General features: G+C 47.0%; 1 protein-coding gene across 1 annotated transcript in view; it reads left to right on the top strand.

Moving 5' to 3' along the window:
- Window positions 1-2027, top strand: part of LOC138249534 (interleukin-18 receptor 1-like) — a 232663-nt gene extending 230636 nt beyond the window's left edge. The window contains exon 4 of the mRNA XM_069203483.1: window positions 1845-2027. Coding sequence (XP_069059584.1) covers window positions 1845-2027 — 183 coding nt within the window. The remainder of the gene's footprint in view (window positions 1-1844) is intronic.
- Window positions 2028-15541: the final 13514 nt, after the last annotated feature.

Raw genomic sequence — 15541 nt, 5'->3', positions numbered from 1 at the left:
AGGTGCAGGTCAGGGGAGTGATCACTCCCCTTTCCTTTGTCCAGTTTCATGCCAGAGCAGGGCTGGGGGATCCCTGAACCGGTGTAGTCTGGCTTATGCAGAGATGGGCACCATCTGTGCCCATCAAAGCATTTCCAAAGGCTGGGGGGAGGCTACTCCTCCCCAGCCTTCACACTTATTTTCAAAGGGAGAGGGTGTTACACCCTCTCTCAGTGGAAGTCCTTTGTTCTGCCTTCCTGGGCCAGGGCTGCCTAGACCCCAGGAGGGCAGAAACCTGTCTGAGGGGTTGGCAGCAGCGGCAGTGGATACCCAGGAAAGGCAGTTTGGCAGTACCCGGGTTCTGTGCTAGAGACCCGGGGGATCATGGAATTGTCCCCCCAATGCCAGAATTCCATGATCTTAGACATGTTACATGGCCATGTTCGAAGTTACCATTGTGACGCTGTACATAGGTAGTGACATATGTACAGTGCACGCGTGTAATGGTGACCCCGCACTCACAAAGTCCGTGAAGGTTGAAGGTGAAGGTTAGACATATAGGTGACTTATAAGTTACTTAAGTGCAGTGATAAATGGCTGTGAGATAACGTGGACGTTATTTCACTCAGGCTGCACTGGCAGGCCTGTGTAAGAATTGTCAGAGCTCCCTATGGGTGGCAAAAGAAATGCTGCAGCCCATAGGGATCTCCTGGAACCCCAATACCCTGGGTACCTCAGTACCATACTAGGGAATTATATGGGTGTACCAGTATGCCAATGTGAATTGGTAAATTTAGTCACTAGCCTGTTAATGACAAATTTGGAAAGCAGAGAGAGCATAACCACTGAGGTTCTGGTTAGCAGAGCCTCAGTGAGACAGTTAAGCATCACACAGGGAACACATACAGGGCAAATACTTATGAGCACTGGGGCCCTGCATGGCAGGGTCCCAGTGACACATAGACTAATACAACATATATACAGTGAAGTATGGGGGTAACATGCCAGGCAAGATGGTACTTTCCTACACCTGGGCTAAATGAGAAAGTGTTTTTTTTATTTCTTTTTTTCTAGATTTATACCTTTCTCAGGTTGCATTTGCTTATGGGCAAGGTTGCTGACATGAAGATAAATATAATGTGGTGAATTTTGGAGTGACACTGGAGGTGTACAGATTCACTACTTCAAGTGTCAATAGTATAGGGGATATATGGAAACAATATGTAGAGAAACTGATTTGCAAAGTGGCTCCAAGTCTCTCCTTACAGGAACGGATGGGAAGGGAAGGCAAGGGAAGAGATTTTGTCCAGCCTGGGAGACACAAAAGGAGGCTTTTAAATGCCCATGCCTTTGCTCATTTCTATTTCATCTCCCTCCTCAGCCTCCCCTGCTCATTCTTTCCTGGAATATGATGAGTAGACGGTCTGTGATGTGAAGTTTGAAATCAAGAAGCGGTTAGTGGAAAGGTCAAACCTGGCAGTCCTGTTACTTTATTTTCCAGGCAATAAGGACTTACTTTCATAAAAGGTTCAGTGTAGTATTTACAAGCTCCTACCCATCTTCAGATTAAGAAACGAGTGAAGAAGCTACTTTTACTACAGTTTCCTTATGATTTGCGTTATTTTGTATTTTTAACCTATTGCTTTTTAAAACCAGACGTTGCATGCGTTGCTATAAAGGTTGGAAATACTCTATTTAAAGAATAAATCTATATTGTACACACTTAGTAAAATACCTTGATGTCATGATATTGGTTCGATTTGTTGAGAACTGTACTTACACAATCAACTGTCTAATAATGTTTTTGATGTAAATGCCCCCATTATAGAAAATTACAATAATTGGTTTTTTGATTAACTTTTTAGGGCTGTAATTTCTTTACACAGAGTGGATCACATCTTCGGTTCAGAGAATTAAGTGATACCGACTCTGGGAACTACACATGCGTTGTTACACTTACTCGTGGAGGAAAGAGCTACAACTATACCAAAACAACTCAATTGATTGTAAAAGGTGCGGAGCTGCTTTCGAAATTGTTCTTGCCATAATCCCAAAGACTAACAAATGCTTCCTTACACTAATTTGAATAGGGATGAATATATTGTTCAAAATTAAAAAAAAAAAATGTGGAGCTGCTACCTTTGTCATATTACAGAACAGGTGCACTACATACAAAATTTTAATTACGTGGCATAATTAGCATTAGAAATGTTGCATTATTGTTGTTACACGTACGCGGTCGTAAATGGAGTTGCATACCACTCCGACTCGCAAATAGGAAGGGAACACCCCTTCCTATTTGCGACTCTGAAATGCATTTTGCGAGTCGGTCCCGACTCGCAAAATGCATTTCTGCATAGCAAACTCAGGTTTGCGAGTCGCAAACAGCGTTTTTTGCCGTTTGCGAGTCGCAAACCCTTTGCTACATCTGGCCCTAAATGACAGATTTTCATTTCACACAACTGTATGGAGTTTCACATAACTTTCCCAAAATTTTACATAAATAAGCAAAAGCTAGTTACACGCTCCTAAACTCTCCCTGTGCCAAAATACTTCTTTGGGCATCACTGTAGCCCTACCACGTACAGCGCATTAGGGGTTAGAATAGTAAGCCATTTATAGCGCCTCTTGACACCACCGGAGCTGCGAAGCTAAACTGAGTGAGACCAAGAAGAGCAGTGCGAGGAGTGCAACGGGGCCAAAACTAGGGTTGAGTCTCTGAAACTGGTTCACCTTATAATACCTTTTGAACGAGCTATTTTAAAATGAAACGTGCAGTCCTATTTCAACACGGCTGCAGCAGTTTATTCAGACGAACAACAGTACATTCTGCAGGAATGGTCCTATGTTTATTTCTGTGCACTGAGCCTTCTACAATCCTGTCTTTCGTAGCAGGAAGTTGAACCTTTGTGTATGTCCTGCCGTACTCTGGACAGGTACATTTCCATTCATCCTTAGGAAATGGGAAGATGGGGATTCTATCTGGCGCTAGAACTACATTGAGGCTTGAGCACCGCCTGGTTGCAGGGCCCACATGACAGACAAGGTAATTATTGGCAGAACTGTGGGTCTGGTGGGGGCACCAATAGCAAATTAATTTTCCTTGAGAAGGATCAGCCAGGGGAAGCTTTCCAAAGTAAGAGGGGGGTAGCCCTGGAAAAGGCGACTTGTCAGTGAGATCTGCTTCTGCCACATCACTGTGCCTTCCATGTGGTGCCCAGGAAACCCACTTCTAGACATTTGAGTACCTTAAAACAAGCAAGTGAGTAGACAGGCTTACACTTTAGGAATTGGTTCTACACTGCAAAAGCTGGTAACGATGAGAAAGGTTTGACGCATAATTAATCGGATTAAGGGGCATATTTATACTCTGTTTGCGCCGAATGTGCGTCAAAATTTTTGACGCACAATCGGCGCAAACCCTGTCCCAAATTTATACTTTGACGCCCGACCCCGCGGGCGTTAAAATTCCACCATGTGCGTCATTTTTTGGAAGGGGGAACCAGCCTTGCGTTAATTATATGCAAGGTAGGCGTTCCCTTCCAAAAAATTACTTTAAGGCCTGTGCCCCTTATTTATAATCTAGCGTCATTTTGACGCACAGGAGGGGGTGGGCCTTAAAAAACGGTGCACAGCCTGATGTGCGCCGTTTTTTAACGCCTGGGTCAGGGCAGGCGTTAAGGGACCTGTGGGCTCGGAAGGAGCCCAGAGGTGCCCTCCCCTGCCCCCAGGGACACCCCCTGCCACCCTTGCCCACCCCAGGAGGACACCCAAGGATGGAGGGACCCATCCCAGGGAAGTAAAGGTAAGTTCGGGTAAGTATTTTTTTCCGATTTTTTTGTGGCATAGGGGGGCCTGATTTGGGCCCCCCTACATGCCACTATGCCCAATGACCATGCCCAGGAGACATAAGTCCCCTGGGCATGGCCATTGGGCAAGGGGGCATGACTCCTGTCTTTGCTAAGACAGGAGTCATGTCAATGGAGGTTGGGCGTAAAAAAAAATGGCGCAAATCCGGTTTGAGGCCTGAATTTTGCCTCAGACCTGACTTGCACCATTTTTTGACGCACAACCCCCATTTTCCCATACGCCGGCGCTGCCTGGTGTGAGTCATTTTTTTTTACGCACACCAGTCTGCAGCGCCGGCTAACATCATTCCATTAATAAGGCGCCCGTATGGCGCGTTGGAATGGCGTTAGCCGGCAGTAAAAAATTTTACGCACAGCTGCGTTGGCGCAGTTGTGCGTCAAAAAGTATAAATATGGGCCTAAGTGCTTAATGCAAGAGGCACTGCAACCATATTCTATTATTTGTTTTTCTATTGTAGGTTTTTATGGTGCGATGGTAAGAGGTTCAATCACAGCATGCTCTTTTAAAAAAAAAAAGTGTGCACTGAGAACATGTTGTTCTTATTTACTACTTTTGAAACTATTGTTTCTTTTCTTACTGCAAATTATAAGCATTTTGTAAAGTAAACTATGTGAAAATCCTAGTGACATCAAAATGTGTATACGTATAAATGAACTGTACAAATATTAAGGAAATACCTGAGAAAAGCACACATGAATCACTTTTTTAGTAATTCTGAAGTGGGGTGCAAACAAAGATTCTAATAGCATCAAAACAAATAAAGAAACTAATATGTGATGCACAAATGATAAATATTCATTGTTGAAACCCAATTTCCACACATTGTTTTTTGCATTTATCAGTATCAGTAAAACTATGGGTCTGATTTAAGAAAAGTCTCTCTGCATCCACTGCAGCACCACTTTTCTTCTTCTCCTTAGTGTCCCCCTAATGCCACCATGTGTGCGCTGTGTTTAATATACATCGCACCATGGCGGTAGTTAGGGAACTAACGTCAAAATCTTTGATGGTAGTTTGGCACTTTGCAGCATTAGTGTCAAATATTTTGACGCTAATCCTGCAAAGCACATTGAGGCCCATTATAAACAATGGTGTGCTTCCTTTTAATGCCTGCTCTGTGCAGTTGTTAAAAATGCTGCCACAAAATGGCACAAAGAAATCTTTTAGATTTTCTTCTGCCATTTTTTTGGCCCCCCTAATAAGGGTACGCCCCCATGCACACATTATGCCTGGCACAAGCCGAATGTGGCACAAGGGGTTACACAGAGGTGCAATGCATGCATTGCATCACTTTTAAATCTGGCGTGGCGATTTTGGCCTTGCTGGGCCACATTAGCATAAAACAATAATGCTAATGTGGCGCAAGGCCTCTTTAAAACTGGGCCTATATGTCTGTGACATTAGTGATCATTTCAATGGAAAATGTGCTGTCTGTAAATAAGAGTGCTACCATACCAAGCTTTTGTAATATATTTGTGACTGTGTTCATAAATGCAACTCCAGCTGCATTCCACACCATACTGCTCTCCTGCACCCCCACTCTGAAAGTTGTTCCAGCACCACTGTGTTAGTCATTATCACAACAGACCAGGGGTGCTGTTTGCAGGTTGCAATAATGAAATAGACTGTGATTTTACTCCATATGAATGTGCCACCTATGCATGTTGCATACTGCAACACACACAAAGAGCCTATTGGCCATAAAAAATGTATATGTATAGGAAGGTGTCCCTTCCTGCATAGATACATCCACCTTCACAGGGCAGTTAGCCAAGCACCCTGGTGCAAGGTTGGTAGTCTTGGTGCACGGCTGCATATTAGGCACCAGCGCAGGGGACAACAAAGGGTCACCTAGTAACATGTCACACCTAGTGCATTCCTGCATAGTCAAAATGTTGCAGCACAGTGCTGCCAATGTTGGAGTTGTGTTGTGCATTGTCACTTACTCATTAAAATGGGCCTAAGTGTTGCACTTCATCTGTAATGGCAGATGTCAAAATGGCTGGATGTTGTCATCACATCTGACCCCATTGTGTTATGAGGATATGTCATGTCCCCTCTAGTGATAGCACATTGATACAAAGGTGCACTACACAACACATGGTACATATATACTGAGCATCAGTTAGAATTCCAACATATATGTCCAAGGTCATTGAGCCAGTACCGAAAATTGTCATGTTCAACAACATAGTGCTAAGAAAACTTTGCACAGGGCCGGGAAATCACACCATACCCAAACATGTATAAGTCACAACCAAATCAAAATAACAACTGCCATGCTAAATGACAAACCTGTTGCAAGCCTAAACAACTACTTACACCTTTTATCTTTTGCAAGGGATCAGGGTTATGGCATACAGCCATGGATGATGACCCTGCAGGAAGGTAGCCTCTTTCTAGCCTTGTTACCCCCACTTTTGGCCTGTTTGTGAGTATATGTCAGGGTGTTTTTACTGTCTCGCTGGGATCCTGCTAGCCAGGGCCCAGTGCTCATAGTGAAAACCCTATGTTGTCAGTATGTTTGATATGTGTCACTGGGATCCTGCTAGCCAGGACCCCAGTGCTCATACGTTTGTGGCCTATATGTATTCCCTGTTTGGTGCCTAACTGTATCACTGAGGCTCTGCTAACCAGAACATCAGTGTTTATGCTCTCTCTGCTTTTAAAATTGTCACTGCAGGCTAGTGACTAATTTTACCAATTCTCATTGGCACACTGGAACACCCTTATAATTCCCTTGTATATGGAACCTATGTACCCAGGGTATTGGGGTTCCAGGAGATCCCTATGGGCTGCAGCATTCTTTTTGCCACCCATAGGGAGCTCAGACAATTCTTACACAGGACTGCCACTGTAGCCTGAGTGAAATAACATCCACGTTATTTCACAGGCATTTTTCACTGCACAGAAGTAACTTATAAGTCACCTATATGTCTAACCCTCACTTGGTGAAGGTTAGGTGCCAGGTTACTTAGTGTGTGGGCACCCTGGCACTAGCCAAGGTGCCCCCACATTGTTCAGGGCAAATTCCCCAGACTTTGTGAGTGCGGGGACACCATTACACGCATGCCCTACATATAGGTGAATACCTGTATGTAGCGTCACCATGGTAACTCCGAACATGGCCAAGTAACATGTCTAGGATCATGGAATTGCCACCCCAATACAATTCTGATATTGGGGGGACAATTCCATGCATCCCTGGGTCTCTAGCACAGAACCTGGGTACTGCCAAACTTGCTTTCCGGGGTCTCCACTGCAGCTGCTGCTGCTGCCAACCCCTCAGAGAGGTTTCTGCCCCCCTGGGGCCTGGGCAGCCTGGTCCCAGGAAGGCAGAACAAAGAATTTCCTCTGAGAGTTTGAAAATAGGTGTGAAGGGATGGGGAGGAGTAGCCTCCCCCAGCCTCTAGAAATGCTTTGATGGGCACAGATGGTGCCCTCTCTGCATAAGCCAGTCTACAGCGGTTCAGGGATCCCCCAGCCCTGCTCTAGCGCGAAACTGGACAAAGGAAAGGGGAGTGACCACTCCCCTGACCAGCACCTCCCATGGGAGGTGCCCAGAGCTCCTCCAGTGTGTCCCAGACCTCTGCCATCTTGGATACAGAGGTGTTGGGGCACAAAGGACAGCTCTGAGTGGCCAGTGCCAGCAGGTGACGTCATAGACCCCTCCTGATAGGTGCTTACCTTTCGCAGTAGCCAATCCTCCTCTGAGGGCCATTTAGGGTCTCTCCTCTGGGCTATTCCTCAGATAATGAATGCAAGAGCTCACCAGAGTTCCTCTGCACTTTCTCTTCGACTTCTGCCAAGGATCGACCGCTGACTGCTCCAGGACGCCTGCATAACCAGAACAAAGTAGCAAGAAGACTACCAGCAAAATTGTAGCGCCTCATCTTGCCGGCTTTCTCGACTGTTTCCTGGTGGTGCATGCTCTGAGGGCTGTCTGCCTTCACCCTGCACTGGAAGCCAAGAAGAAATCTCCTGTGGGTCGACGGAATCTTCCCCCTGCCAATGCAGGCACCAAACTTCTGCATCACCGGTCCTCTGGGTCCCCTCTCATACTGACGAGCATGGTCCCTGGAACACAGGAGTTGGGTCCAAGTGTCGCCCACAGTCCAGTGGCCCTTCTGTCCAAATTTGGTGGAGGTAAGTCCTTGCCTCCCCACGCCAAACAGTAATCCTGTGTACTACGTGAACTGCAGCTGTGCTGGCTTCTGTGCACTTTTGCAAGACTTCCTTCGTGCACAGCATAGCCAGGTCCCCAGCAATCCGTCCTGCATTGCCCAACTCACTGAGTTGGACTCCGATGTCATGGGACCGTCCTTTGTGACTCTGACTCGACTGCTGCCCTCAGATCTTCTAAGTGCATGTTCCGGTACTTCTGCGGGTGCTGCCTGCTTCTGTGAGGGCTCTCTGAGTTGCTGAGTGCCCTCTCTGTCTCCTCCTCCAAGGGGCAACCGCCTGGTCCTTCCTGGGCCCCAGCAGCACCCAAAATCCTCAACCGCGTCTCTTGCAGCTAGCAAGACTTGTTTGCGGTCTTTCTGCGTGGAAATAACTCTGCATCCTCCAGCACGCTGTGGGACATCTTCAGACCAAAGGAGAAGTTCCTGGCACCTTCCGTTGTTGCAGAATCTTTGGCTTCTTCCACCCGGAGGCAGCCCTTTTACACCTTCATCCGGGGTTTAGTGGGCTCCTGCCACCCCTGCACACTTGCGTGACTTTTGGACTTGGTCCCCTTCCTTTAGAGGTCCTCATGTCCAGGAAGCCGTCTTCAGTGTTTTGCTGGCAGTTGTTGTTCTTGCAGAATCCCCTATCTTGACTTGGCTGTCTTTCTGGGGTAGTAGGGTAACTTTACTCCTACTTTTCAGGGTCTTGGGTGGAGTATCTTGGAGACCCTTAGTGTTTTCTGACACTCCCAGCGACCCTCTACAACCTACACTAGGCCTGGGGTCCATTTGTGGTTTGCATTCCACTTTTGGAATATATGGTTTGTGTTGCCCTTAGGCCTATTTCTACCTGTTGCATCCTTTTGTGATTCTACATTGTTTGCATTACATTTCTTACTGTCACTTACCTGATATTGGTTTGTGTACATATACTTTGTGTATATTACTTACCTCCTAAGTGAGGGTATCCTCTAAGATACTTTTGGCATATTGTCTCTAAAATAAAGTACCTTTATTTTTAGTAACTCTGAGTATTGTGTTTTCTTATGATATAGTGCTATATGATATAAGTGCTGTAGTAGGAGCTTTGCATGTCTCCTAGTTCAGCCTAAGCTGCTCTGCTATAGCTACCTCAATCAGCCTAAGCTGCTAGAACACCTCTATTCTACTAATAAGGGATAACAGGACCTGGCACAAGGTGTAAGTACCACAAGGTACCCACTATAAGCCAGGCCAGCCTCCTACAGACCCCATTTGCAAACCCAAGCACAGCAGCAGAGTGTACGTACAATGAGGGACACCGTAAGACACGCAATATAGTGGAAAGGACATTTGGCATACTGAAAACAAGATTCAGGTGCCTGGACCTCAAAGGAGGGAGCATTCTATATGTCCCACACATTGTGTGCAAAATCATCCTGACGTGCTAGCCACCACAACATATGTGTGCAGATGAACGTTCCGATGTATGACCAGGTAGATGACCTGCCTGAGGAGGAGGAGGATGATTGTGACGATATGGAGGGGGAACAGCACAACACAGCTGCTGGGGTACACTGGAGACAACACATAGTGGACAACGTTTACTTAAGAACCATTTAATTCACCTTGTCATACAACCAATCCTGCTTTGGTCTTTTCAATCTCCACTGCACAATTCATAGGAATGTGAGTCAAGGGTCAAGGATCATGTTACAAATAGGAATCTGACAAGTACTGTTGCGACTTTGTATGTGATGTGTAAGATTGTACTGCCACCATCACACACATCACTAACAGTCTCATCACTGGTATTTGACAACCGAAGAACACAATCTATGGACATGGACCATTACATATTTTGTACATCCACATTGCCAACTTGTTAGTCAATAGGTCATCAGGCACAACTACATCATGTCCAAATAGTATGTATGCAAGTGGCCCACACATGAGGTAGTGAATATAAAAAAATATTAATTAACTTTTGTTGGAACTGAACACTGTCACAACTCAGTGTGATAGTTGCAATGACTGCACGGAACATGTGTGACAAGGGGGGGACATCATTTGTAACTATGGTCATCATGATTTGCCCATGTATAACAACCAATGGTAGAAGTTGGCCCTGTGCAGAATATCCATGGTAATCTGTCCGGCCACTGCCATGAGGCACAATCCTGACACAGGGTACACATGACCTCACACATTGCACAGACACGTTTGTAGAATGCACATCAGTATGAATGAGACCATATGTAGCTAGGGCTGCAGGTCCACCACACAAAACCAACAACCATTGGTAATTGCAATGAGTTTAATCAAACGTTTGTGATCAAAACATATTCTTTGTCGCATGTAGGCAGAGTATGTCCAACACACTATGGGCCTGATTTATGAAAAGTTAGCACCGCATTTGCGTCATTTTTTGACACAGAAGCGGCGCAAACTTTCAAAGTATATTTTTAAAGATTGCACCACTTCTAAGTCAAATAATGACACGAAGGCGGCGCTAACTTTTCATAAATCAGGCCCAAAGTACCAAAGATATACACATGTCAGGCAAATATGCAGGCTTCACACAAGTCTCCATAGACTCAAAATATACATACAGAGGCAGTTGTCGGGTAACAATTCCTAGGTAGCAATGGTTTACCCATCATCCACAATGCCTGACCTGTGTATGTAGCTTTAAAGAATATGCTCTGTATGACAACCTCACACATCACAGACAAAAACACAATACACAATCACAAATCAGAACTAATGCATTGTACTGAATGCCAAACATATGTGGAAACACTGTTGTCACACATTCATACAGTATATATGCACTATGTGCAACAATTTGCATGCTGTTGAGCCTGTAACACACACAGTGGTGGAACAGACCAATCACACCCTGGTCACATTGTTGAATGGACTACCACATGTGGCCATACCCAAAATGCCACACTGTAGCACAGCCCATGTCATATGTATGTTGATTCAAGGTGCATCTAAGGGCAATGCAAAAAAAAACCACGCAATCAGGAATTGAGTAAAAAAAATATGACACAAATATGTCTAAAACATCCACAAATGCAAAGTAAATGACACATGGGCCCTTAGCGTGAATTCTACATTCGAACTCCTCTCAATGCTGCCTTCAGTGAAATTGACACATAACCGTCATGCATCTATATAAACAATGCACGTGCGTTAACCATCTAAAAAAAACTACGCAAATGTCAAATGCGTCAAATAAATACACGCATAACTGAAAAACGTGATACACAGGGACAGGAAGTGATGTAATAGAAAATCCTGTCCACAAGCATTGTACAGTGGGTATAGTTTCCCTTTCTCTTTACAGTCTGTGCCTTTCTGACTGTATGGTTGTGTTTTGGAGCTGGTGGTTGTGTCTTGGTTGTGTATTGAAGTTTGTGGTGTCCCTCCTGCCCTATATTGTGTGGATTTTGTCCCAGTAGTTGTGATTTTGTGTATTTTGTCTATATTTGTATTTGTACTGTGGGACATCTGTCCTGAGTAGTTTAGCATTTGGGATAGTTGGGATTAGTTAGTGGGTTTAAGGTTCCGTTTATTTTCATTTTTTCTTGGTATTTGGGGTCAACTTTGACCATTTACAACATGTCTGGTAGGGAGAGGCTGACGAAGATGGCAGAGGATGACTTAGGTGGTTTTGTGTGGCTGGTATGCCACTACCTACCTTTGATGCCAGAGATGGGTGGCGGGTCATCCAGAGATACCAGACTGAGGCCAGACACCTGCAGTGGGGCAAGGTGCTCCACCACCTGAAGAGAGTGTACAGGAGTGGCAGGAATGAGCACCAGCTCAAGCATCGCTGGGCAGACCTGGTGGTCAGGGAGCAGGATCTGCTTGGTCACCTTGGTGTTGAGATTGGTGGACCTGTTGGTGAGTCTCCCATTGGCATACTATTTACTGTTCACTGCTCTTGAATGACCGTAGCAGATGAGTTGGAATTCTGCATGCAATGCTTGTGGACAGGTTGTATGCAACCAGAATAAGATTAATGTGCTCCAGTCTAGGCCTGGAGTTCATATGTCCAACCATGATACCAATGCAGATCAGATGTCTGGTGAGTCCTGCACAACCATCGCATAGGCACACATTTCAGAGGCCATGGCGACACCTTTGCCCCGGCATAGTGTCATGTATGAAACGCCAAGGCACCGCCAGTCTACCATATTTTACCTGGATTGTGTCAACAAAATTGGGCAATGCATGTCTAGTGCAACATGGTAATCATTTAACATAAATGATGCCTGCTCCTGCCATTATGTTAGCAAAGAGGGCTTATCCACCTTAGGAGGCAATGTATATGGGGCATTTGATACCATTAGACAACTTTGCCACATCAGTCATGGATTAATCAATGCATGATCATTGCAGACTTAAAATTGAGCAGCATGTCTATCACAAAGCGCCTCTGGGTGCCTTACAGGACAAGCTTGAGTACCTGAGTCGTATGTCTTGCTAAGCACCAGGGTAGTGTCATTGTTTTTACACAACTCCCCCTTATACAATGTTGTTCCGTCTTCTATAGATGGCCCACTTATGGTTGTTGCACTGACCTTGTCAGGGAACTGCTCTGCCTCCGTGCAGCTCCTCCATCAAGAGCAGCCCATGGCTGACTCGAACTCTGACCTCGGTCAGGAGGTCGAGGCCCTCTGCCCCGTAGGCTCCTGCCTTCACCTCACCCCTGGTGTCTAGTGGGAGAGCTCTGCTCTTCTACTAGGCTACCGCATTGTGCCTTTTTTCATTTTCTGAGCTTTTCTATCTTTCTCCTCTTTCACTCTTATTTCTCTCTTTTTTGAGCATTTCTCGTTTTTTGCTTCCCCATCCCTGCTGCTGGTGCCCTGCTCCCCTTTTTCGCGCTGTTTTCCCCACTCCCGCCTCCCAGCTGTCTTCTCCTCCCCCCTCTCCTTACTTAATGGTGACAGCAGCGCGGCTGCACAGGGGATGCGCCAAAGGCGTGCCTAAGGCAAACCAGTCTGCGCCTGACCATGACCAGCACCAGGACCCATGGACCTCCCGCCCGCCACTTCTGCATGCCAGCAGAACTCCACGCCCTCAGCCCAGGACACAACAACAACGGCAAGCTCTTTACTCCAACCGACACCCACAAACCTTTCAGCTGCCTCTGCTGCCGCCAGTCCCTCACCACCGCCAAGACCTTGGACCCGGCACGATCCACCTGCAAAAACACACCAACACCAAAGACCCTGAAATGCACCCTCCTCAACATCCGCTCCTTCCTGAAACACTCCACCAAAAGCTGGGACCTCCTTGACAGCATCACCCCGGACGTCGCTTTCCCCACTGAGACCTGGACCAACACCACCTCAGGCCCGGACATCGCCATTGCCATTCCCCAAGGATACAAGATCACCCAGAACGACCGCCCGGCCGGCCTGGGGGGGGGAAATCACCATCGCCCACAAATCCAACATCCGTCTAAGCACACACTTCGAAGACCCCACAGGACTGATGGAACATCATTATTTCAAACTACAGACCAGCCCGACATCCACTCTCAGATGAACCCTCATTGACCGCCCAACGGGACCCCGCGCACCCTTCTCCTAATCCATCACTGACTGCATCACTGCAGAAGCTATTGCAGCCACCAACTACACCCTGCTAGGCGAGCTCAACTTCCACCTCGACAACCTACAAGACCCCAACACCACACCCAGACCCTTTCCTCCTAGAAAACCTTCACAGTATAGGGCTCTGACATATCGTGATGGAACAAACTCACTCAGCAGGACACACCCTCGACCCCTTCTTCACAACAGGAACATCAGGCACCTTCAGTCACACCTCCAAACTACCATGGACAGACAATCGATGCATCCACTTCACCTTCAACACACCCACCGTCCTCAGGCCCCAGCATCAACCGTCTCACAGAAGCTGGGCAAGAATCACTGACGACCAGCTTACCACCACCCTCACTAACTCCACCCCCTCCATCGCACACAACGACGACCCGAACACTGAGGCACGCACCTTTCACAAATAGATCACCGGCTGCGCCAACAACATAGCCCCCCTCAAGAAAAACAACAGCACCCATGCCAAGAAAGCCAGCTGGTTCACTGAAGAACTCAGGGAATCCAGATGCACTTGCAGTCACCTTGAGAAAATCTGGAGAAAGACCAAATCCACAGAAGCCCAAAACAACTTCAGAGCCACAACCACTGCACACCACCAACTCATCAGAAGCACCAAAAGAAAATCAATACACAACAGAATCTCCTCACATGCACACAACAGCAAGGAACTCTTCAGCATCATCAAGGAGTTCGCCCAACCCAGCAGTGAAACAATAGACATCCCATCCTCACAGAACCTCGGCGACAGACTCAACATATACTTCCACCACAAAATCAAGACCATCTATGACATCTTCAAAGAGGACAACCTATGCACAGAACCCCCTCCATCAGAACCCAAAACCAACAAGCCAACAATCACCAACTGGAACCCCCTCACCACCAAAGCCACTCTGAAGACGATGAAGTCCACATACTATGAGGCCCCCACAGACCCATGCCCCCACCACATCTTCAACAGAGCCGCTGACATCATCACCCCCAAGCTCCGCCTCATCATCAACCACTCCCCAGCTGACGCATCCTTCCCCGACGACTGGAAACATGCCAAGATCAACCCCCTCCTCAAGAAACCCTCGGCAGACCCCAGCAACCTCAAAATCATCAGGCCCATCTCTCTGCTCCCTTTTCCAGCACAAGTCATCGAGAAAGCCATCAACAGCCAACTCGCCACTTTCATCGGAGACCACAACATCCTCGACGCCTCCCAATCCGGATTCAGAAAAAAACCATAGCACCGAAACAGCCCTCCTGTCCGCAACCGATGACATCCTCTCCCTGCTCTACAAGGGAGAGACGGCGGCACTCATCCTGCTAGACCTATCTGCGGCCTTCGACTCAGTCTCCCACCACACCCTGATACGCAGACTTCACAAAGCCAGCATCAGAGACAAGGCCCTCAACAGGATCCATTCCTTCCTCTCTGGCAGAACCCAAAGAGTGAGACTCGCCCCCTTACTCTCGGACCCCACTCCTACCACCTGTGTAGTTCCCCAGTGATCCTCCCTCAGCCCTTCTCTGTTCAATGTCTACATGGCCCTGGGTGCCGCTATCAGTAGGAGCTACGGAATCAACATTGTCTCCTACGCTGACAACACCCAACTCATTCTCTCCCTAACCCAACACAGCCAGACACAACTTCCGCGAAGGCATGGGAGCAGTTGCCAACTGGATGAGAAACAGCTGCCTCCAACTCAACGTGAACAAGACAGAAGTTCTCATCATGGGCCCCCAACCTGATGTGTGGAACGACTCATGGTGGCCACCCACCCTCGGAAACCCTTCCACCCCATGAACCAAGCCCGAAACCTCAGGATCTTCCTGGACTCCAGACTCAACATGGACTGCCGAATCAGCTCAGTCACATCCACCTGCTTCCACACCCTCCGCCTCCTATGCAAGACC

This window comes from Pleurodeles waltl, chromosome 8 (genome assembly GCF_031143425.1).
Source record: "Pleurodeles waltl isolate 20211129_DDA chromosome 8, aPleWal1.hap1.20221129, whole genome shotgun sequence".
In the NCBI taxonomy this organism is placed as follows: domain Eukaryota; kingdom Metazoa; phylum Chordata; class Amphibia; order Caudata; family Salamandridae; genus Pleurodeles; species Pleurodeles waltl.
This window is presented reverse-complemented; position numbering and strand designations above follow the sequence as displayed.